Source organism: Lagenorhynchus albirostris, chromosome 20 (assembly GCF_949774975.1).
Source record: "Lagenorhynchus albirostris chromosome 20, mLagAlb1.1, whole genome shotgun sequence".
NCBI lineage: Eukaryota > Metazoa > Chordata > Mammalia > Artiodactyla > Delphinidae > Lagenorhynchus > Lagenorhynchus albirostris.
In genome coordinates this window covers 7,098,107-7,121,340 of record NC_083114.1, presented here as the reverse complement: position 1 = coordinate 7,121,340, position 23,234 = coordinate 7,098,107, and the positions used below count along the sequence as shown (strand labels likewise).

General features: G+C 51.2%; 1 protein-coding gene across 3 annotated transcripts in view; it reads right to left on the bottom strand.

Moving 5' to 3' along the window:
• Positions 1 to 15,539, bottom strand: part of GAS7 (growth arrest specific 7) — a 200,877-nt gene extending 185,338 nt beyond the window's left edge. Inside the window, exon 1 of one of the 3 annotated variants that reach the window (XM_060136151.1) lies at positions 15,154 to 15,539. In XM_060136151.1, coding sequence (XP_059992134.1) covers positions 15,154 to 15,336 — 183 coding nt within the window. In that variant the 5' untranslated portion in view covers positions 15,337 to 15,539. Of the gene's footprint in view, positions 1 to 14,886; positions 14,971 to 15,153 lie in introns of those variants that run through there. The other 2 variants (XM_060136158.1, XM_060136155.1) reach the window with 2 other exon arrangements.
• Positions 15,540 to 23,234: the final 7,695 nt, after the last annotated feature.

Below are 23,234 nucleotides of genomic sequence, written 5' to 3'. Positions count from 1 at the left end.
GGTATCAGGCACCTTCAAACTGCTTCCCTGCAGCCGTGCCCCTTGGGGTGCAGCCCTCCGAGGACAGCTGTTACTCCTCCTCTCCCCTCTCCCCAACAAACCAGGGGAAAGCCAAGTGCAGGTGACTCTGTGACCATCCACCATGCCAGCTGCAGGTCCCCACGGTGACCCTTTCCACCTTGCCTGCATTTCACACCGGTCCTCGTCTGCAAGAGACTTGCCACTGTAGCTGAATATATAGAGAGTCTTGAAGATTTGCAGGGAAGCATAATTTACACCTTCTGCTGCTTCTCCGAGGAATCCTCTCCCCAAGACTAATAATACAGCAGACCTGGCACCTACAGTAACGAAGCGCCCCAACCAACCCCTGGCACTCAATTCCAAAACAAACGAGACTGCCACTCGCGCTGGCATCTCCCAGAGCCATGCTGACGGGCAAAGAGGAATGCTGGCGTTCAGCGGACCATGGTACTGGGCTTTTTAAACCGTCTCCCCGCAGAGCGCTAGGGTTTCCTGGAGGCATCCCTGGAGTCATCTGAACAGGATGGTGATCAAGGTCCCCACCCCCCCCCCCACCACGGTCCCCGGAGGGCGTGTGGAGCCAGGAAGGCAGCACTTGTGTCAGACCCCCCCAGGAGCTATAGCACCAGTGACCCCGGGTCGGGGTGATTTGGAGACTTCAGGCCAGCTCTCTTCCCCCTGCCCCCATTCACGCCTCATCCAAACCATCTTCTTGGGCCGGGGACATAGTCAAGAGCAAAGGGCAAGAGGCTCAGGCCAGAGGTGGCTCCACAACCCCCCCCCCCCGGGGTGGCCGATGATGCTTTGGCCAGGCTATTCGCCACACATGCCCCACTGGCAGGCCTCCCCACCTGCCAAAGGTGCTCGGCATGGCTCCCCTGGGGACTCTGCCCAGGTGAGGAAGAGAGCGGGCTACACTTCTACTCTGGCCATCTTCTCCTGGGGGTAGCAGAGAAAGCCCATCTGAAACCCTCCACACCCGCGGCATCTCCGCAGCCACGCCCACCGCAGGGCTCCTTAAGGGCACACACGGAGCAGGTCTCGTCCCACCGCCGTCCGTAGGAACCCCCCCAAACCCCAGCTCACTGTCTCTCTGATCCCAAATTCCCAATCCACGTGCCTCAGTCGTCCGGCCTGAGTAGCAAGAAGAATCCTTTAAAAGATCCACACCAATATTTTTTTTTTTCCTGAAGACCAGACTGTCTCCTCTTTTCACAAGAGAGTCGAAAACAGGAGACCCTCCCTGCTCTCTCCTCTGGGTGGGCTGTCGTGAGCCCAGAGAGATGACTTCTCCTCTGTGCCCTTGTTGGTGGGTGGGTGGGGGGGCAGGGGGGACGGACAAGGACAAGCAGAAAGCCCTACAAGTGCCACCACGAACAGTCAGATTCTAGGGCCGGAGCAGAGGGGAACAGGGGCACAGGCAGTTTCCCGCTACTGTGCTCCCCTCCTGCCCCCAAAGAACCTACAACAGCCATGCTCAGAAATTCGGCAGCTGGCGGGCTGAAAGAAGGAATCAAGGGCCCCACGGCCACATCACAAATACATCAACTTGAAAATATCCGTGGGTGCCGTGACCCCACCTCACTCTGAGCAGTACCCTACCCACAAGGCCTCAGGATGCAATCTTCTGCAGAAAAATCTGCCTTTACAGGCGGGTTTATCTGCCACAAGCTCTAAGATAAAATTCCCCTCAATTACTGACCTGCAGCTAAGATTCTAATCTTGGTCACACCCAGGCAGGTTTATCACACTCAGGGAGGGTCTGGATGGGAGGAGATTCAGACAACTGTGACATTTCAGAAAAAGGAATTTCTGGCTTAAGTCTGTGGTCGAAATACACCACGACAAAGCCGTGGGTCCATCCACAGTAGGGCCGTGACTTCCACTGGCAAACACACCTTCAGTGATGATGCAAAACCGGACCGAAAGGGACTTACTTGGAAGAACCAAGATGGAAACTGACGTGAGGTGACAAGAGCCAGAGAGACAAAGTCTCTACCAGAAATGGTGACCAAGAGGTCTGGACTGACGATCAGGGGAAACAGGTTTTTTTTTACTAAGAAAATAATGGCAAGAACGCTGAGTAATGGGTGGCCACCAGCATATCCGGAACCTTGACACCAGGCTCCCTGCAGAGCATTTACAACAAAGGACACAATTCTAACTTTCACAACGACTCTCTGATATGGGTCTTAAAGATATGGAAACTGAGGTCCAAGGTCAGGTAAGCAAGGGGGCCCAAAGTCTCACACAGCCAGCACCCAAACCCAGGTCAGCTCAGCTCTGAACACCATTACACCAGACTGTCTACACACTGAAGACAGTCCCACTGGAGGATTCCAGGATTGTTGCAGAAAAATGGGGTCATCCTGGAACATGAGACAGGCCCCAGGGTGTATGGGGTTGTTAGTTTTTATGGGCTGGGTAATTTCATATGCTAATGAGCGGAAGGAATATTCTATCTTGGAGAAGGGATGGGGATTTCCAGGAATTGGGGCACCGCCCACTTTCGGCCTCGAACTGCCATGGTGCCAGTGGGCGTGTCCTTAACATGCTAATATTACAATGAGTGCATAATGAGGCTCGAGGTCTAAGCACCGGAAGTCAAATCATCCGCCATCTTGGGCCTAGTAGGGTCTAACCAGTTTCTGTCGTATCCTCAACGGCTGTGTCACTGTTTTAACGGTTGTGCCCTGCCCCCTTCCCTCCTGTCTCAGCCTCATGGACAAGATGACGCTCCTACTTCCCAGCATCACGCATCCGGAGAAATGCTAAAAACACGGCTGGGGAGGGAGGCAGCGGCCAGGTTATAAAGGGCCTTGTAAGCAAAGCTAAGTCATATTATATAATAAAGGCAACCAAAAAGCTAAGGAAAGTCTTCAGCAGGAGCGTTCCGTGGTCAAACTGGCCAGAAAAATCACTGTGGCGTCACTACGGAGAATGGACATCACCAGGGGACCAAAGGAGCAGCCGCTGCTGTTAGGGACCACGGCAGTAATCCAGGCAAGAGGAGAGAGGCCAAGTGCAGAACAGTGTAGACCGGAGGGCTCCACCCAGGGGCTGCGGGGGACGCCTGCTTTGCGGCACCAACCACCATCTCCGGTTCTGAGCCCTAGAACACCAGCCCTGTTGTCCTGAGCCCCATAACAATGCTTTCAGAAGAGAATTTCCAGCCAGGCCCTTGAAGCAAACCTTGCCTTTGGCCCAGGACCAGCAAAGATGAAAAGGAATGTCGAAGTCCTTCAGCAACCTCCTGCATGTCACCTCTCCCGACAAACAGCCCTTTTCTCATTATAAGAGCCTCTTCGGGTTGTATCCGGGCAGCCGGAGGCCCATCTGACCCAGGTAAGAAGCAGTTAAGACTAATTAGCCCAGCCTGAGCAGTGGCAACCATCATGCAGCAGTTCCTGAAACACCCCCAGAGGTGCTCTCCAGTTGTGCTACTCAAAATGTGGGCCCAAACCAGCAGCATCTCCTTGTCAGACCTTTTGAGAAATGCAGGCTCTCAGGCCTCACCCCAGACCCTCAGAATCCAAATCTGCATTTAGTAAGATGCTCAGGTGATGTGTACCCATGGGTCAGAAAGCCTTTTTTTTTTTTTTCTTGGCTGTGCCGCACGGCATGTGGGATCTTTAGTTCCCCAACCAGGGACAGAACCCATGCCCCTTGCACTGGAAGCGCGGAGTCTTAACCACTGGACAGCCAGGGAAGTCCAGAAAGCCTTGACCACGGCGCTGCAGCCAGGCAGCCTTGTACTTGATCTCAGAGGGGCCCAGGGAAAGAGGTTTCTCTCACCCAGCAGCACCCCATCCATGGAAGCCCAGTTAACGAGCAGCTCTCAGCATTCAACTTGGCATGATCCCTAGAACATGTGGGATGTAAACTCCACTAACAGAGTGTATACGAGATGCCAGCTACCCTCACAGGAACCCTAGGAAACTTAGGAAGATTCTGCAACTCGCCCAGGCAGCAGGGGCTGAGGCAGGATTTGAACCCAGAGCTGCCAGACTCTTGCCCTGAGCTCTGCGGCCCACATGGGGGGTTGGTTCTGCCGCCGTCTCTGAACACGGTCAGAGCAGTGGTAGCCGCAGGGCTCACGTTCCAGCCCACAAACCAAACACACAGTGCATCCAGCATGCCCTTGGAACCGATAAACCGCCTTGAGATGCGGTGGCCACACCCCCACGGCATGTTTCTCCTAACACAGTCGGTATCTGGCAAGACCACCCCGGGCTCTCTCTCTGCCATCAAGTTCGTACTGCAGTCGAGACCCTGGGCCTACTACCATGCCCATGTCACTCACCACTCAGCCCGCAACCTCTCTTCCTCATCTGGCCATGGTAAAACGTGCCTGAGCCCCACCTCCACCCCGTAACTGTGATCAAGGGACCCCTCTGGGCAAACTGGAACACCAGCTACCACCCTCCCCCATCCTACCTTTTTACCATCTCCACACCTCTCTTCTCGGATGAAACAGGCTCCAAATGACATCTAATTCCAAAACCTGTGTTCCTTCCCTGACCCTGTGTAGCCTCACATAATCCGTGAAGGAAAAAGAAAGTAAACTAAATCCAATCTTAATTCCAGAATTTAATCATGACTTGCAAACTTTAAAACCCCTTAGGGTACTCAAATGCTTTCCTACTCAAATTGTGGCTCAGAGGCCAGCAGTATCAGCATCACCTGGGAGCTAGGTAGACAATGCAGTCTCAGGCCCCACCCCAGAGCCAGTGAATCCAAATCTGCATTTTAACAAGAACCCTATGGGATTTGCATGCACCTTAATATGTGAGAAGTGCTGTCCTTAACGTCCTACATGGTAATGTTGTACAGGTAGATTCTATGCGCCCACACCAAGCGGGAGGCCCCAGGCTTCCAGGACCTTCTTTACAAGACGAAAATATTAGACTGACTACCAGATTAGTAGATTTTGTGTGAAGTATGTCCTTGATTATCCAAAACTCAACAGAGTTTTATTTTTCACTCCAAACACCACAAAGGCTTGTAGCTATTTATCAATAAAACACTTGCTAAATGAGAACAGTGGCCTTCAACTTCCTATTTCTATTTCTACATTATATTGTGAATCAAAAACAAATGACACTCTTCCATGAACCACTGCTAAAATAAGGAGCCTCTGTTATGATTAAATTAGGACAAGGACTCATTTCTGTAGAATTTTTGAAATATCATCTCTAAAGAGTTTTTACAACTTAATTAGGTTTTTTTGTTGACTAATCCGGGAGTTCCCTGTGCATCTGAGGAGCGAATGAGAAGGGTGGAGGAATGAAGGCATTTGAGAAAGAACAATGGATGCAGAATGTCTGGAAGGGCTTTCATTCCAACAGAACAAGTGTGAAACTGAAGTCTCTTAGAGAAATCACCTGCCAGAGTCACCTGGAGGGGCTGGCGCATCCCCGAGGCACACTCCAGAGAAGACCTTGGCTCCAGGTCTCAACTTATCCCCTGAGACTTGCTGAGAGCCTGGCAGACACAGTAGGTGCTCAACTATAAATATTTGTTTTTGTTGAACCAAACATTGACAGATGTATTTACCGCAAAGAAAAAAAAAAATCACAGGAAGTCTGGGATCAGGCCAAGTATCACTGGTGTGCCCAGCATCATGCTAGATGCCGGGAGAGCTTGCAGAAGGGGGAGCTGATGTGAAAGCACAGTAAGCACTCATCCTGGTCTCAGGAGCCATGGGCACCTGCTGAGGCTGAAGTCATCAGACTGCTGCAGAGTCCCAAGCCTCACCCCAGACCTACTGAGCCAGAATCTGCCTCCAACAAGATCCAGAAGCCTTGCTCTAGAGGCATCAAAATCAGCTTGAGAAGCACCCCTCTAGGCATGGCCATAAAATACTGAGATTGAACTGGAACAGGAACGGGGCATCCCCGAGTCAGGACACACCTGGTGGTCACCAGAGCTGTCCACATACATTCAGCTCGCTCCTTCTCTCCTTCTGGGCACATGGCAGGATCGCATTTCCCCACCCACTTGAAGTTAGGTGTGGCTGGGCTTTCATCAATGAGAGCTGAGCACAAATGCCATGTGTCACTTCCGGGAAGACGCTTTAAGAACCATGTGCTGTTGATCAGCAGCAAGATTACAGACAGTGGCTGCGCCCTCTTCTTGGGTCCTGGTCCTGCAGCCCCAAACCAACTGAGATTTGGGGGCTGTTTGTTATGGCAGCATTTCCTAACCCATCCTGACTGACACAGCATGTAAGCCCCCAACACTGCCATCTTCAGAGCATCTCTGTTACTCCCCCATCGAGATCCGCTTAAACGCAACATGACTTGAGGATAGGACCTCTTTTTAAATCCCAAACAGCATTACGTAACTCGATTACCTTCTACACTCTTCAGACTCCAACCATCATCTTCTTTTCTCCTTTCCCCAGATTTCCCCACATACTAATGCTTTTATCTTACCATACCGTATGCTTTTTGGTAAGCTGCTTTACATCCTTTTCTCAACAAGGTGATAGACAGTCACACATACAGACATACCAGACGTGGCTCCACATGAATTTTGGCTGTTTCCAAAAAAATCAAATTCACCCCTCGAAAGACAAAGATTTGCTGTTACTAAGGATATCTAAAAGAACGTGGCCCTGGGCCAGGCAAGTATTCCTTCAACCTGTTCTTTGCACAAAAGGATGCATGGGACACAGTCTCTGCTCTTAAAAAGCAATTCATTCTTGGAAACACCATCTCTTTTTGCCTTGTCATAAGGTGAAATCCGAACCATGCTAACTCCATGAAAACACTTAGCATCACTGACAAAAATGTTTTATTCTTAAAATTCTGCTGAGCCCCTTTTGCGTGGCTGGCCTTGTGTGAAGAACAGGTGAATCTTATTTTAACCAGTTCCTCTTGGTAGGCAGGTAGGGTCTGGCCAGTTGAGCTATATTAGAAACAGGCTGCAATGGGTATTCTGAGGCTTACAGCTTACCTACCAGATGCTTTCTGCATCCACATTTCTAGATGTGGAATTGCTGGATCAGAGGGCACGTACGCTGTTAAGGTTTTAAGGTATATTGCCAAATTACACTCCAGGAAGCCCACGGCAGTTTTCTTACACCCTTGCCAATACTCATTCTTTTTTTATTTTGACACTTTTCATTAAAGCTACCTTTTTAAAAAATGTGCAATACTTTGACTACTAGTGAGACTGAATATGCTGATGACTTTGCATCTTTTACTATAAAGTGTCTATCCAAGTTCACTGCCCATTCTTGTACTGATGTGTTCCTTTTGGGCTTTTAAAAATAACTTGTAAAAGAACTTTCTGCATTAAGGACGTTAAATTTTTCACAATTTTAATTTGCCTTTTACCTCATTTTTTTTTTTAAAGGAAGAGGTCTCTGGTGGCAGAATGGGCGATTCACAGATGAGGACAATACCACAGGGACAGTGCATCACAACTCACCTGCAGAGGTGAGGCCCCCTTGCCCTCCCCAGTCAATCTACCAGCAAGTCCTTTTGACTCAACCCTCAAAGTACATTCCAGTTCCATCCACTTCTCTCTCAGCACCTCCACTCCCACCAGCCTGCTCCCAGCTTCCTAACTCGTCTGCTTGCTTCCCTCCCTACCCTCTGCAAATCCATCCTCCACACTACAGCCCAGGTGAGCTTTCCAAAACAAATCAGAGCACGCCAACCTATCAATCAAACCGAAAGCTACCAACCACTAAAAAGGAAGGATAATTAGGGAATGTGACAGAGGTGCTAAATATCGCTATCATATTACAATACATACATGTATCCAATTAACACATTGTATACCTTAACTTTACACAAGATGGCATGTCAAATGTATTCAATTAAAAGAAGCCACTGGTAGCTTCAAATCAGCCATGGCAGGAGTACTTACACCCCAGAAATTGGCAAACGCGACAAATCAGAACTTCTCTCACTTCACCTCCCACCCTCCATCCGCCAAAGCTGATTGTTAAACATTTACCAACACACCAGTGAAGGCAAAAGAAGCTTCAGTCGGTGTCAGAGAATGACACTCCAATTTTGTCCTCCCAAAAACTGCTGAGGAGGAGGAGAGGGAGGGACCCTTCAGACGGGAGACTGTCCCTGGCAAAAGTATGGATAGACAGAGACCCACGCGGGGAGCACAGCTCAGCAGATGCCCAAAGGACATCAAGGAACAGCTGGGCCCTTGGAATGATGATTTTGCAGTTAAGCCCCCAGACCATAAATGCAAACCTGGGGAAAGGCAAGCAACCTCAAATTATTCGACAGTTCATTTCTTCCGCCATGCAGGATAGCGATTCAAAATACAAGTTCATAGAGAAAAATCAAGTTACATATATGGGGGCGGGGGGAGAGACAACTATCCAACTTACCTGCCTCCCTGTCACATCCCAACCTCTCTTGTCCTCGCTCCCCACTCTCTAACCATTCTGGAATATTCTGGTTCTCTCAAATCTATCAAACATACACCGCTCTTCAGGGTTACCTGCATCTGTAGTGCAAATACTCACACACACCCCCAGATCCTCACACGGCTGGCTCCTGTGCCTCACGCAGGTCTCTGCTCACACATACCCTCCTTGGGGAAGCCTTCTCTGACAGTTTCTGGAACCCCTCCCTTCCTGCACCCCACACCCCTAGTTTGTCACAGTACCCTGTTTTATTGGCCCCATACCACTTTAAAAGTATACATACATATATATATATATATATATGGTGTTTTTTTTTGCTAGTTTACCATCTCCCCAACTAAAAGGTAAGCGTCTTTTCTATGTCTTATCACTGCTTCACCTCCAGCAGTGCTCACAGCCCATCGTCGGCACTCAATTAGGGGTTGTTGAATGATCAACTTTTGAACAGGGACTGGCAAACTACACACAGCCCATAAGCTAAGAATGGCCTATCCATCTTTAAATGGTTGAAAACAAAGCGAAAGAAGAAGGATATTGCATGGCACAAATTCAAACCTCAGTGTCCATAAATAAAGTTTTATCGGAACACAACCACACCCATCGATTTGGGGCTCCTCTCTAGCTGTTTCGTGCTCCGCGGGCAGAGCTGAGCCACTGTGACAGAGACCATATGGGCGCTCTCACGGCTTCTCACTGCCTGCAGCGCACTACACATCGCAGGGATGCAGCTGTAACTCGAGTGTGCCTCTTGGCCTGCAAAGCCTAACATGTTTCCCGGCCCTTTACAGAAAAAGTTTGCCAACGCAGGTGAAGAAGGAGAAGGCTCTGAGAAACGTTTCTCAGGGAGAGCAGACCAGGCTTGCCACCCGAATGAACAGGAGAGAAAAGGTAAGAGGCGGGCAGAGTCAGGTGACGCGGTAGAGAGATGGTGGCGACATGCACAAGGGTTTGGAGGGTGAGGGGAAAAGAGGGTGAAAGGAAGGGAGCGATTAAGAGTTTAGCTTGGACATGTAAGTCCCTGGGGACTGAGTCTGGAGACCAGCTCAAGAACCGAGGGGAATACAGTGAACCGGGAAGTTAACCTAATAAAACAGATCTTTACCAGATAGAAGACAGGAGAGACACTAAATGCGGAGGGAGGAGGTGGGTGAGTCCTCTGAGGAATCTACACGAACCTGGCACAATTCACACACCTGTCGCAACTGAACCTACACAGTGTCACCCATGCTCTGGTCCTCCAAGGGACAAGCCAGGCCGAGCTGCTGGCCACCATTTCTACTTCTCTCCACGGGGCAAACACCACCCAGAAGCCTTGCTGCCGTAGGCAAGAGCGGAATCTACTCATTGTGCAATTAAGGACCGGGGGACCCGTGCTGACATTCTGGTGGAAAGCTTGTCACGTGCCGCCTTCCTGCTGGGAGTGATAAGCGGGCAGCTGGGAGAACACCGTCCCCTGGAGCGGCCCGACAAAAATCCCGACACCTAACCGGTATCCAAGCCTTCCTGGTTTACCAAACCTCTTCTTCCACCGGCCACGTAGGGACCAGCATCCGTCCTCGTAGACGAGGTCGACCAGGCTGTCAGATAAAAGCTGGGCTTTTTCAGGCTGGGAAGAGTACAAGCGGGTCAGCGTCCCATTCATGTTTCCAGCTGGTAATGGACTGCAGGGATTCATGTGGTGGTTAACAGATGTCAGGGATTCCTGCCGACTTGTTGCTAAGGGAACTTTTGTGAAGATGCCCCGAATCCAGAGAATCCAACAAGCCCTGCCGACTGCTTTGAAGTCCTGAGGGGTGGCCAGTTGACCAGACCAGCACAGAGCAGTGCAGAGGGGGGACGCCCCTCCGGATCAGAGGCAGACAGAGTATGGGCCAAAGGGAGAGTTTCACACAGCACAGGAACCACAAACGCGGGCCACAGCCCCCAAGTCAAAGGGCAGGATGACTTCGTGAAGATGGCAGAAAGCACCGTAATCTTTTCGATCACAGCTACATGCTCCGCAAACCACCAGCCCTAATTATGCCTTTTGTGAAAGAGCTGACGACCGCCTTAAAAAATACGGGTGTGAGGAACAAGGTCACGCCCATTTTAGGTAATTTCCACGTAACAGAAAGAAAGGCCCTGTATTAAAATCAATTTGTATAACACATCAAGCATCTACTAGATGTCAGGCAGCTCGGAGGCACCCTGTCCATTAACAACCAGCACCAAACAGCCCCGCCCTGGAAAAGCTGGGCTGGTCTGTCGGTGGCCCAGGGGACAGACCCAGGCTTCAGGGACAGGAAAATCTAGTTTCAAAATCAGCTGCACCATTTACTGTGTGGCCTTTATAAAGAAATCCCTGGCGTCTTTAAAAACAAAAACGAACAACAACAACAAAAACTTGCAAGGATGGCGATGGAGAATTTCCTAGCAGAATGGCCAAATCTGTTCGTTCTACCCCCCACCCCCACTCCAGGCTCTCTCGAGGGTCTGGCCTGGCGCTGCTTCCTCTCTAATGGATCATCTGTCCCAGGGTGTTCTCCCTACCCTTCTGAGGTAGCTAGTCTGCAAGACAGCCTCAATGAACCTTGCCTCACTGTATACACACCTGTATGCACCTCCCTCCCATACTGTGACTCACTTTACCCGTGGAATGCGGTAGAAGTGATGCGCCAGTTCTGAGCCTACGCCTTAAGAAGACCCGGCAACTTGCACTTTTGTGTTAAGAAGCCTGAATGTTAAACACTCCAACTGCCCTGCTGAAGAGAAAGGCCGTGCAGAAAGGCACCCGAGGATGACACCACGCAGAGAGAAAGGCCAGATGGAAGGCACCAGGCATGTGAGTGAAGACACCATTTTGGAGGTGCCAGCCCAGCTGAGCCTCCAGGACCCCAGCTGCGGCCACCATCTAACTGCAAATGCGTGAGAGACACCAAGATCGACGGCAGAAGAAGCGCCCAGCTGAGCCCCGTCAACCCACAGAAATGTGTGAGATAATAACAAACGGTTGTTTTGCGGTGGCTTGTTACATAGCAATGGATAAAATATTATCCCTTAATGATCCACGGCACAGCCCACCTCCCCAGCCCCACATCTCTCTGCCCCAGCCGCACCTTGAAAACTCCTGCAGCACAATCACCTGAACCCAAAAGGGGAGAACAGAAGGTGAAGAGAAGGAGGTGCAAGGGTGACCCTCTGCAGCTGACTAGTTCAGCTGGCAGTGTCATATTCCGTTAGTACCTCTTGAGTACCTTGCAAGTGACCTTGCAGCCAGATCGTGGATCCAGAGAACAGCACCTCTGTCAAGGAAAGCTCTGTTGTGTATGCATTCCAGTCTTATTACCCTCCAGAATTATTTCCCAAAAGCTCTGGTGGTTTTTGCAGATGCCTGACAGTATCTTCCAGAGCCCTAATTTCTTCTCTTCGTTCGAGGGAAGAGCATCACCTCAGCTCCTCCTAGACCACGTCTCTCTCAGATCCTTGACCTCTTCGTGGCTGAACAGACCCTCAAGAAAGATGTTCCTGGCTGCTTTTATCTAAGGGCCTTGATAACTCCTGGGCAGCTGTGGGTCTTATCTGTTAGGCCTCCTCCCTTCTCTGGGAGGAGCTGGCTCCCCTCCACCTGGCACCCTCTGGAAGGCTGCCCCACTCACTGAATAGCAGGATCCTTGTGGCCAGTCCTTGCCCATCAGGGCTCCCCCCAGCTCTGCTTGGCAGAGGTTTTCCTGGAGGCCGCCCTCTGTAAGCCAAGTATGCTCTGTCCTGTCCCCCCATTTCCTTGGGGTCTTGACCAAAGAGATTTCCCCAGGAGCCAGGACCAGAACCTCCACCAAACTGGCCTCTCCACAGGGGCAAGCCACCAGGGTGGATCTTTGGGCCGTCTCAGTTAGCTCGCAACTCCCCGCCACGGGGTATGCTTCCTGCAAACCAGGGCCTCTCAGTTCCCCTTTTTTCACATGAACAAGGAGGAAATCCTTGGGGCGTGTGCATTTTGCACACACTGCCCTCAATCTTTAGCACACTCTTGCCAAGATGGGGTTTCCTGACATCACTCTTTCCGCCAGAGAGCAAACGGTGCACTGGGGTGGGGGTTATGCTGGCAGTGCCATTCTCAGTTGTACACCCACCATCCCACTCCTGCCGCAGGAGTCTGGTGTAGCCCCTCCTGTCTGTACTTGTATCTGCGACAGCTCCCCTGGCCTTCTGAACTCCATGCCCCCAGCAAGCTCAGTGCCAGGCACCCACTAGCAGAGGCTTCCCAGCTCTAGTAAGTGGGCCCTTCTCTGGCCTCCTGGCTTCTGCACTAACACCTGGCTGGCACTCCTCCAGTGCCATATGCTGGCCAGCCCACCGCCGGCAACCCCCTCAGGAGTTCTGCATTCTCCCCTAACCCAGCCTGTCTCTGGGGAGCCACCCCATTCCAAGGGACCCTACCTGCATCTCCTCCATCCCTCCCCAGCCTCAGCCTCGAGGTCCAGCCTGCTCAGGGAAGAGGTTCCCACAGACAAAAGGGCCTGATCTATGATCCTCCCTGTGGAAGATGCGTCTGCTTTGGCCCTGAAAAGAGTCGCGGGGCTCAGGCCCACTCCTGTCTCCACCTGTGGGAAAAGCAGCGGGCTCTGAGCGAAATCAAACTCCAGGCTTCGCAGGAGAGCTGCTCCAGGTAGGAAGGAGCAGCTGCCCTCATTGGAGCCCCAGCGTCCCTGCCTCCCTTATGGATGTGGTCACTGGCAGGTGGACCTCGGGAGCTGCACTGGCCCTTTCCCACGTGGATCCAGACCCTTTCTTTACTTGCCTTCTGGTACAGCTGGGTTTAAAAGAGACACAGGCACAGAGGGTAGCATTCAGCCAGCTGAGCTGCTAACCAGCTACGCAAGCATTACTCCCTGGCCAACTGCCTTCACCTGTCTCACATTCAGTTTGCCTGCCTGTAAAATGGGGATAGCGCCTCCCCCTTCCCAGGGCTGTCTGGGGAATTGGTGACACTGTATGGACCATGCCTGGTGCCTAACAGGTGCTTAACAAACGTAAGCCCCTCTAGGGGTACTGCTCACACAGACGGGTACTTGTCTGAAAGCACCTTAGGCAACACACATGCCACGAACTGTGACTGACACACCCACAGCTGTCCTAGCTGATCATTCTGCTTGTCCCCTGGGTGGTCTGATTCACGCTCCCTTTCCCCCTGGGAAGAAAAAGCAAAGGCACTTCACTCTTGCTAACACAGCCGACAAACCCACCAGTCTCACCCCCCACCCAACACACAGCTGGCTGAGTCCAGCCAGGGACACTCCTCACCAGACATCCAACAGCCAAATTTCCACATCAGTGTTTCCTGGAAAAGCGTGGCCACCAGAGGACTCTACGACAGGAGTCTCTGCCAGGGCTGCTGGGCTAGAAACAAGGAGGCTCCGGGTCTTCGTAAGAAGCAATTCACTTGCTTTCTTCCACACCTGAATCTCAGGAAGGGAACTACGAAAGCTGAGGAACACCTGAACCTCTCCTAGGCAGCCAGGCTCTCAAATGACAGAACCACGAAGGTGCCCGAATATACTCAGCTGACAGCCCAGGAAGGCTCCTTCCAGCCTCAACTTGGTCAAATGCTACTAACCCATGTAGGAGGGATTTTGTTCTCTGGACCTGAAAGAAACATCACATACCTCTAAGAGGCCAGGCTCTATTTTGATAAGGTTTCCACAGGGTATTTCTCAGGCAAACTCACCCATAACCGTTTCACCTCTATCTAGCTTTCTTTCTGTCTTTTTTGAGTTGCACAGAGCATTTGCAGTCAAAATTTGCTACTTTGTTCTTTGTGAAGTAGGTGGGGGGGAGGGTAAATTATTAATCAGTTCAGTCTCTATGAGTTGGACAGTTTTGCCAGAATACTTCCGTCTACTCACAGCCTTCACAACAATCTTGGGGCCGGGCAGCCTTTCACTAAAGGGGGCACCCTGTAAAAGCCCACCCCGCACGCCACCAAAGGACTTGGGGAACTTAGAATCCCACTCAGGCTATGACCATGAGCTCGGCGAAGAGAGGACATCGAGGCCTCCCAACTGTCACCCAGACGATAAACAGCCAGCCGACTTGGCTCAGCAGGTCCTGTGAAGCCCGGGGCCAGGCCAGAACACCAGGACAGGCCACTTTTCAGGCTCTGAACCCTGGCCTCGGGGAGCTGGGCCAGGGGACGGGGCGCTGGCCGGGGGCTGCAGCACCCCTGGATCAAGCCTGCTGACGGGGCTCGGGCTGGTGACTAGCCAGGCTCAGCTGACCAGTAAGTGGGCGGCCCGGAGGCGGCCAGGCAGCTGACCCGCCGCAGGACGACCGTCCACGGGTCGGCAGGCTCGGAGCTCCGGGGCCCAAGCGGTGCCACTTTCCCCAGCCCCATCCTCCGTGCGTCTTTCCTGGACCGCCGGACGCCGCAACCCTTCTGCGGCCCCGGCCACCGCCGGAACGCGCCCGCCAGCTCTCGAACTCACACTGGCAACAAGTTCTCGCTTCCTCAGGGCGGCCTCGATGTACTCGGGAGGCCCGGCACGGGGAGCGCGTGGAGGGCGAACCCCGTGCTGCCCACGCCCGGAGAGGCGCCCGCCGCCTCCGCCACCCCCAGGAGCGCGCGGCTCTGGGTCGGGCGCGCATCGGCGGCCCACGGGGCGCCCCTCGGGCAGGGGCGGCTCCGGCCTCCCGGGCGCGGGCAACAGGTATGCGAGCGCGCCGGTCTCCCAGCCCCGGCCCTCGCCCCTTACCTCCAGCAACTGCACGTAGCTCGCCGGGAACCAGCCGCGGAGCCCGTCCTCCTTCTCGCCTTCCCACCAGCCGCCGTCTGGGACCTGCAGCAGCGTGATGAGCTCGCCCGCGGCGAAGCGCAGCCCCTGGCCGTGCCGCTCCCCGGAGAAGGGGTACAGGGTCCGGCAGCGGGCGCCGGACATGGCCTTGGCGCCCGGGCTCACAGCGCAGCCTGCATCCCTGCCGAGCCCCGCAGTCTGGGCAGCGGTTCCGCGGGGTCCCAGGCGCCCGGCGCTCCGGGCTCCCGCGCTCTGGGCGCGCGCCGTCTCGGGGGTGCGCGGGGGTCCCCGGCTAGGCGGGGGACGCGCGCCCCGCGCAGGGAAGCTGAGACTTGCTGGCTTCGGAGCGAGCGGCAACGCCCCCGGGCCGGGCGGCTCGCGGCTCCCAGCTCGGGCCGGGGGGGGCGGGGCTCAGGGGGAGGAGACCCAGGCGCCGCGGGCTCCGGAGACAACTTCCCGGGGACGCGGAACGCGGGCGGCCGCCGCGAGGGCCGGCCAGAGCCGGGGCCGCCCTGGCGCGCGGAAATGCGCAGCTCCCCGCGGAGGTGGGACCTGAAGCATCCCCCTCGGCCCCGCTCCGCGGCGAGGGAGTGGCGGCGGACGTGGAGAAGGGGCTGGCGGCCGGGTAGCCTGCCGGGGGCTCTCTCGGCGCGAGGGGGCGGGACTGGGCGGGGGCTGGACCGGGGCGGCCACGCCCTCTGAGGGCCGGGCGCTCCCTAGCCGAGCGGGCGGGTCGCTGGGGAGGGGTCTCCCGGCTCACACCGGCACCACCGAAAGCCGCGGGGATAGAAACACCCGTCTCTACGCGTTTTGTAGGCCTCGTGGCCGGTGGTGGGCGGGCGCCTCCTCTGGGGTGCCTGTGAGGGAATGTGTTTGTGGCCGTCACTAGGGGTTGAACCTGGGGTTGAACTTGACTCACCGGAAACTGGACAATGGGTGAGAGACAGATTTGAAGCCGGGCGCCTGAGCCGGGAAGCCAGGTGGCCGCGGGTTACACCGGAGGGACCGAGCGGCGAGGCGACGGAGTCGGAATCCGAGTTGGTAGAATTGGAAGGCGATCACTACGGATAAAAGGAGAAGAGGGGAAGGTGAGAGGAGCAGGCCCCGTCGCTTGTGCGTGCAAAGGGGAGGCTGGCCCAGGGTACCAGCTCTCCTGAAATCGAGATGGGCCAGGCTGAGGAGTCTACACTCGTTTACTCAGTCAACAGACATTAGTGGGAGGCTGCCACGTTCCACGCAATGTGCCAGGTACCTACAAAATTCATTTGGGACAAGCTCCTGCTCTGCTGGTACCAGTGGACCTGGGTGCTGAAGGAAGCTGACCTTGAACTGATGGCCTAAAAGTAAAAGAAAGCTTTCTTTGTTCGCCTACTCTATAGGAAAACTTAAATTCCATTTCCTACACTGTAAATAGCCGAACCCTTTAATCTCTCTGTATACTCCTAATTGCCTGCCCTTACATCCTGCTCAGTAACCTTCCATGGCTCCCTATTACCTTTTACATTAAACTTAGACTTCTCAGCCTGTGCATTTCAGGCCCTCCACAATACCTCCCCCACCCTCATCTCTCACTGTGCTTCCGTAGATACCCTTTACAAAACCAGCCCAGCTGGGCTACGAGAGCCTTAAGATCTCTTTCCACACTTTGAATCAGTGGTTCTCATTAGAGTCACCTGAGTAATAGTAAATGCTCATGGCCAGGCCCACCCTAGCTTTGAGAATCACCGTTGAGCCAAATTCTGCCTTTAAGCCGTCTGCCCTAGCAGCCTCAGCCTGGCCTCTGGCCATGGGCAAGTTGACAAACGCAGATTGTTTATCATATTCCATCAATTGCAAATTCACAAACCCTTGCTTGTCTACAATCATGGGGAAACAAACTCTTGACCACGGTCACCACTAAGAGTCCCTTAAAGCAGAGCTGCAAAATTTGATACAGAAAACAGTCACTAAAAGTAACTGACCAGGGCTTCCCTGGTGGTGCAGTGGTTAAGAATCCGCCTGTCAATGCAGGGGACACGGGTTCAAGCCCTAGTCTGGGAAGATTCCACATGCCACGGAGCAACTAAGCCCATGCGCCACAACTACTGAGCCTGCGCTCTGGAGCCCGCGATCCACAACTACTGAGCCTGCGTGCCACAACTACTGAAGCCCGCACGCCTAGAGCCCATGCTCTGCAACAAGAGAAGCCACCTCAATGAGAAACCCTCGCACCGCAACGGAAGCTGGAGAAAGCCCGCGCACAGCAACGAAGACCCAATGCAACCAAATATAAAATAAAATAAAAAATTAATTTTTTAAAAAAGTAACTGACCTAATCAAAGTCTTAAACGGGACTAAAATGCCCCATATCAGGGGCATTTGTGCAGGCTGACCTGAGGTTTCATATCTGATGATATGGCCCAGTTCAAGTTAGGATGGCTGGTCCAGAGCCTTCCTGCAATCCAGACTCCTCTGGGGTACCTGTAAACAACCTGTGATCCAGTCTGGACTTGTGAAATTTCAGCTGACACAGCATGCCATACACTTCAGTTCCAAATGACCGGCCCCAAACAGTTCTGCAGCACCAAAATTGATCATGGCTGTCAACTTCTTCAGTTCTCTCATTTTATTCCTGTAGTCCTATGAGCTGGTGTAGAAAAACTACAAGTACTACTTTTTCCAAGTAGAAAAACTGGGCTCAGAGGGCATGACTTGCCCACCATTATATGGCTGGTCAACAGCAGAAGTCAGACCTGGCTTATTGTACATGGAGCACTGCTTCCTCTGGTCCACTCTGCCGGAGTCAGAAAATGCATCGTGGCTCATCCACAAATAGCATCTTAAAGGACTCTCTGGTGATAGCCAATGTCACTCTCGATACAAGTAAGACTGCACTAGCAGTCAGTGGAACTCCTGTCCCTGATCTCAGATAAATCCCCTGACACCTCTGGGTCTATTTCCCCATCTGTGATTGGAGACTGAATGCAATAGCTGGACTATAGGACTTGAGGTGGTCAAATGTATAGGCTCTGGACTCCCTGTATCCAAAGATCAGTTCTGCCATTTTCTAGCTGCGTGCCCTTGGGCAATGTACTTAACCTCTTTGAGCCTCGTTTTCCTCATCATTAGAAGATGATAGTAGTATTTCTATCACAGAGTTATTAAGAGGATTGAATGAGTAAAAATGTAAACTGTTTAGAGCAATGGCTGGCACATTAAGTACTCAAATATTAGCAGTCATTATTATCTACCTGGCCCAATGGTCCTGGTTAGTTATTATCCAACACTTCTTTTTGAGCTAAGATTTCCAGGGCAATAATAGAAGTGGAAACCCTTACATCTTTGGAATGCCAAAAATTTTAAAGGAACACACTCTGGGTTTCTGTTTTCTCACAAGACCTTGAAGGAAAGATGAGTTTCTCCCTTATCTATTTTCCTCCTTGCCTTCCTCCCCCACCCAAATCTTCTGTTATTATCTTGAACTTGTATTTAAATCTCTAATTATCTAACTTCTTTGATAACTAAGTCTTACATTACTGATTAGATGCTTAGTAACTCAGGGGAAGGATACCATGTTTGTTTTAAATTTCCGTCTATCCCTCCTAAAGCCTAACATTGCAAAAAGTAGGCATTCAGTACTTCCTCAATTCGTTTTGCACAGATAGTTTGGACCTTTGTGCAGATTCAGATTTTCCATATTGCCAAGTTACTCTATAAACACATGTGTTAGAACATCTGGATTAGACTGTAAACTCCCAAGATCAGGCTTTGCTCCCTTTTTCTTAGCTTTCTCTCAACACTGTGCACTTGATAACCATGTGCTGGTGGAGATTTCTTTTCTACTTGAGACAGTCTCACGTGCCCTTGCACCCGCAGCCTATGGATGGCAGAGAAATACAAGGATTTCAATTTCTTAAAAAATTAAACATAACTTTACCGTATGACCCAGCAATAGTCCTAGGTATCTACGTAAGAGAAATGAAGACAACCACACAAAAACTCGCAGTGGATATCCACAGCAGCACTATTTCTAAGAGCCAAACAGTGGAAATCATCCAAATGCCCATCAACTGATGAACAGAGGAGATGTGGTATACCCATACAATGGACTACTCACTCAGCCACAAAAAGGAATGGAGGTCTGATACAGGATGCATCTCAAAGACGTCCACCATGCCGAGTGAAAGAAGCCAGTATTGTGTGATTGCATTTATATAAAATGTCCAGAAAGGGCAAATCTATAGAGACAGTAAAGAGATTTGCAGTTGCCTGAGGATGGAAGTGGGAATAGGGAGTAAGCAAAGGGGCAGGAGGTTTCTTTCTAAAATTGGGCTGTGGTAATGGTTCTGCACAGTTCCAGAAATCATTGAATTGTACACTTAAAACAAGTAAATATTTTGGTATGTAAATTATACTTCAGTAAAGCTGCTAACATAAACCAAAAAATAAACAAAAATATGCAAAGGCCTCATTCATTCAACAAGGATGCCCTGGGACTTCCCTCGTGGTCCAGTGGGTAGGACTCCGTGCTCCCAATGCAGGGGACCCGGGTTCGATCCCTGGTCGGGGAACTAGATCCCTCATGCATACCGCAGCTAAGAAGTCTGCATGCCACAACTAAGACCCGGAGCAGCCAAAATAAATAACAAATAAATATTTTAAAAATTAAAAAAACAAAACAAGGATGCTCTTCCATACCCATGGGCCAGTTTATTCAGCAACGACCTGAAGAGCTATTAAGGCTGTGCTATCACATGGACAGTGTGTTGGGCCTGGGATAGAGAGACAAGTATGGAGCATATATAAAGAGTTCCTATCAATCAAGAAGAAAAAGATGGATGACGCAATAGAGGAAAGGGAAAAGACTTGAACAGGCATTTCATGAAAGAAGACATCCAAATGGCCAATAACATTAAAAGGTGCTCAACTTCATCAATCATCAAAAAAAAGCAAATCAAAATCAAAAGGAAGTAACAATATACACTCACCAGGTGGTAAATATAAAAACAAAATAGAAAATACCAGGTATTATGAGGCTCTGAGGCACATGGGGTGCTCATGCACCGCTGAGAGGAGCCCGTTGGAAAACGCGATATTTAGCACAGCTGCAGGGAGCATCCTTTATGACTCATCCATTCCCCTCCCAGGTATAGAGCCAACTGGGAGCTGTGGTCATATGTTCATGGAAAGACATATACAACGTGCACAGCAGCACTATTCATAAGAGCCCCAAACTGAAACAGCCCAGTGTCCATCTACAGTAGCCTGGGTAAAATGATGACACAGTTATACAATGGAAAACTTTACACTTCGAGAATGAACAAACTATTGCTACAGGTAAGTGAACCCCACAGATGCAATGTTGGCCAAAAAACCCACTAAAGAGTACATATAGCATGATTCCATTTATATGAAATTCCTAGCAGTCAGGAGAGTCGTTATTTGAGGGACGGGTATTGAGGGCGGGGATCTGGGCTCCTGGTTGATCTGGGTGTGAGTCACACAGGGCTATTCTCCAGGCTGTACACTTACCTGTGCACTCTTCTGTGTGGATGCTATGCTTCAGTACAGTTGGTTAAAGAAGATAACATAGTCCCTGACCTCAAAGAATATATAGTGTCTTGATTCTAGAGCGATGTTCTCCAAACTTTATTGACCGTGCACCTCTCTCAGTAAAACTCCCAAATATATGTATTTCTATTATTTATAAATTAAATACATGAACCATTAAACTAATGTATCTTATAATACACAAGATTAAAATTTTTAAAGTTATATTAGGGGCTTCCCTGGTGGCGCAGTGGTTGAGAGTCCGCCTGCTGATGCAGGGTAAACGGGTTCGTGCCCCGGTCCGGGAAGATCCCACATGCCGCGGAGCAGCTGGGCCGGTGAGCCATGGCCGCTGAGCCTGCGCGTCCGGAGCCTGTGCTCCGCAACGGGAGAGGCCACAACAGTGAGAGGCCCGCGTTCCACACACACACACAAAAAGTTATATTAAAATATATATTATACACAATTAGAGATTCTAACATTGTCTTCCTGCATTGTAGTGGATGTTTTGTGGATTTCTTGGGAATCGGTGATCTTGAGAATCAGCTTTAAGAAGACACTGGGAAGGAAAAGAAAGTTAGTGTACAGAAAATAAGCATTTTGAAATCATGACTTTGGAAAAAAATAAATGGGCCCAGTTCTCTTGGAGTCCGGGAAAAAGCTGGCATTGGGCCTACAAGGAAGAGAAAGCATTCAGAGCTCCATCTATCCTCGCCCCACTTCTCCCATGTGGAGTCTGAGCCAGAGGTGCAGCCAGAGATTCTGAAACTTCAGTGTGTATAAGAATCACCAAGGGGACTTCCCTGGTGGTCCAGTGGGTAAGACTCTGCTCTCCCAATGCAGGGGGCCCGGTTTTGATCCCTGGTCAGGGAACTAAGATCCCGCATGCCGCAAGGGAAGATCCCACAAAAAAAAAAAAGAGAGAAAGAAAGAAAGAAAAAAGAATCATGGAGGAGCATGTTAAAAGTGATGCCTATTCCTGGAGATTCTCATTTACTGGGTCTATGATAGGACCCAGAAATCTGTGTTTTTAATAAAACCTCTGTATTATTCTACCGGAGTCCTTACACCGTACTTTGAGAAACACCATCCTTAACACTAAGGTTGCCAGACATTTTCAGGTAGTCTTCGTACCACTGGAGAACGTTATCATTTATAAGTCGGAAGCGTTTGCATTTGCATCCTATTTGGCCAGACACCACCAATTAAAAAGATGTCGAGGGAAGCAGAAGCGGAGCCAGAGGCAGGCAGAAAATGGAAGGCAGAGACGTCATAGATAAACGAGGAGAGGAAGCCATTGTGGGGAATGGGAGAGACGGAGGCTATAGAATAAGAGAAAAGGGATGGGATAGAAGCGAGAAGGGGAGGGGGAGAGAGACCAGGGAGGGAGGACGGAAGAGAAAAGAGAGCCCTGCTTTCCCTCACTCCGTCCACCACCCACATGCACCCACCCACCAGGCTCTGAAGGCAGAGCAGACTCTGGCCAGACCCCGCTTCCCTGGTGAAATTCATTTGCAAAAGAAGCATGAAGAGAAGAAAAGAGAAAGGGGAGGAGAGAGGAAAAGAAAGGCCACAGAGAAATCGTAAGTTGTGGGACCAAAAATAACATTTAGAAATAGAAGAAGTCCATCTTTATAGCGGTCCTTGGCAGGTGGGTGGCAAGGGAGTGTCTGCCCCATTCCCACAGGACCCTGGCGGCAGCTGGAAGTAAGGAAGTGATATTCCCCTTTGGGAGTAAATAACAACAAAATATGCACGGAGGAGCCCAGCAGAGAGAGGCAAAGCCACATTAAAGAGACAGCAAGCCTCCAGGGCCAAGACCCACCTCTAACGCGATGGCGGCTATTAACATATGTGAAGCCTGGAAAAATCCACCCAACGTGGGCTGGGCTCTCTGGAAGCTTAGAAAAGAAATTTGAGAGGTTTCTGAGAACTGCTGCCCCTCCTGGTCTCTGCTGCCTTTGAAGTACACAGACACACACACACACACGCACGCACGCACGCACGCACGCACGCACGCACGCACGATAGGCTTTTGATTACCATCCAGCCTGCTTCTCTTACCCCAAAGATAAGCTAGACCCTAATTCCTTTTCCCTAGCAGCGTGGCTGAGGCTGGGGTTTTCATTTGGAGGTGCTGCCGCTCTTATCAAGGTGTGAAAATAGTTCTCCAAAGTCGCTTAGGCGGACACAAATCCCTGGGGAATCTTGAGCTTTGAAAAAATGCACCTCGCTGCTGGTTGTTGGTTTCCTCGTGGGAAAGGGGGCTGGCCTGGGAAAACTGTCAGGAATAGCACGTTTCTGGCTCAGAACAAAACCCCACCACGAGTCTCCATTCTTTTGAAGACTAAAAATAAATTCGGAATTAATCACAACAGAAAAGGAACAGTCTCTTCAATGACTATAATTATTAGGCTCATCCGAGTCCCCACTTTTTTGCTTACTAATTGCACGGCTGGGACAAGTGACTTCACCTCCCAGAAACTCCATTTCCTCATCTGCAGACGGCGGGA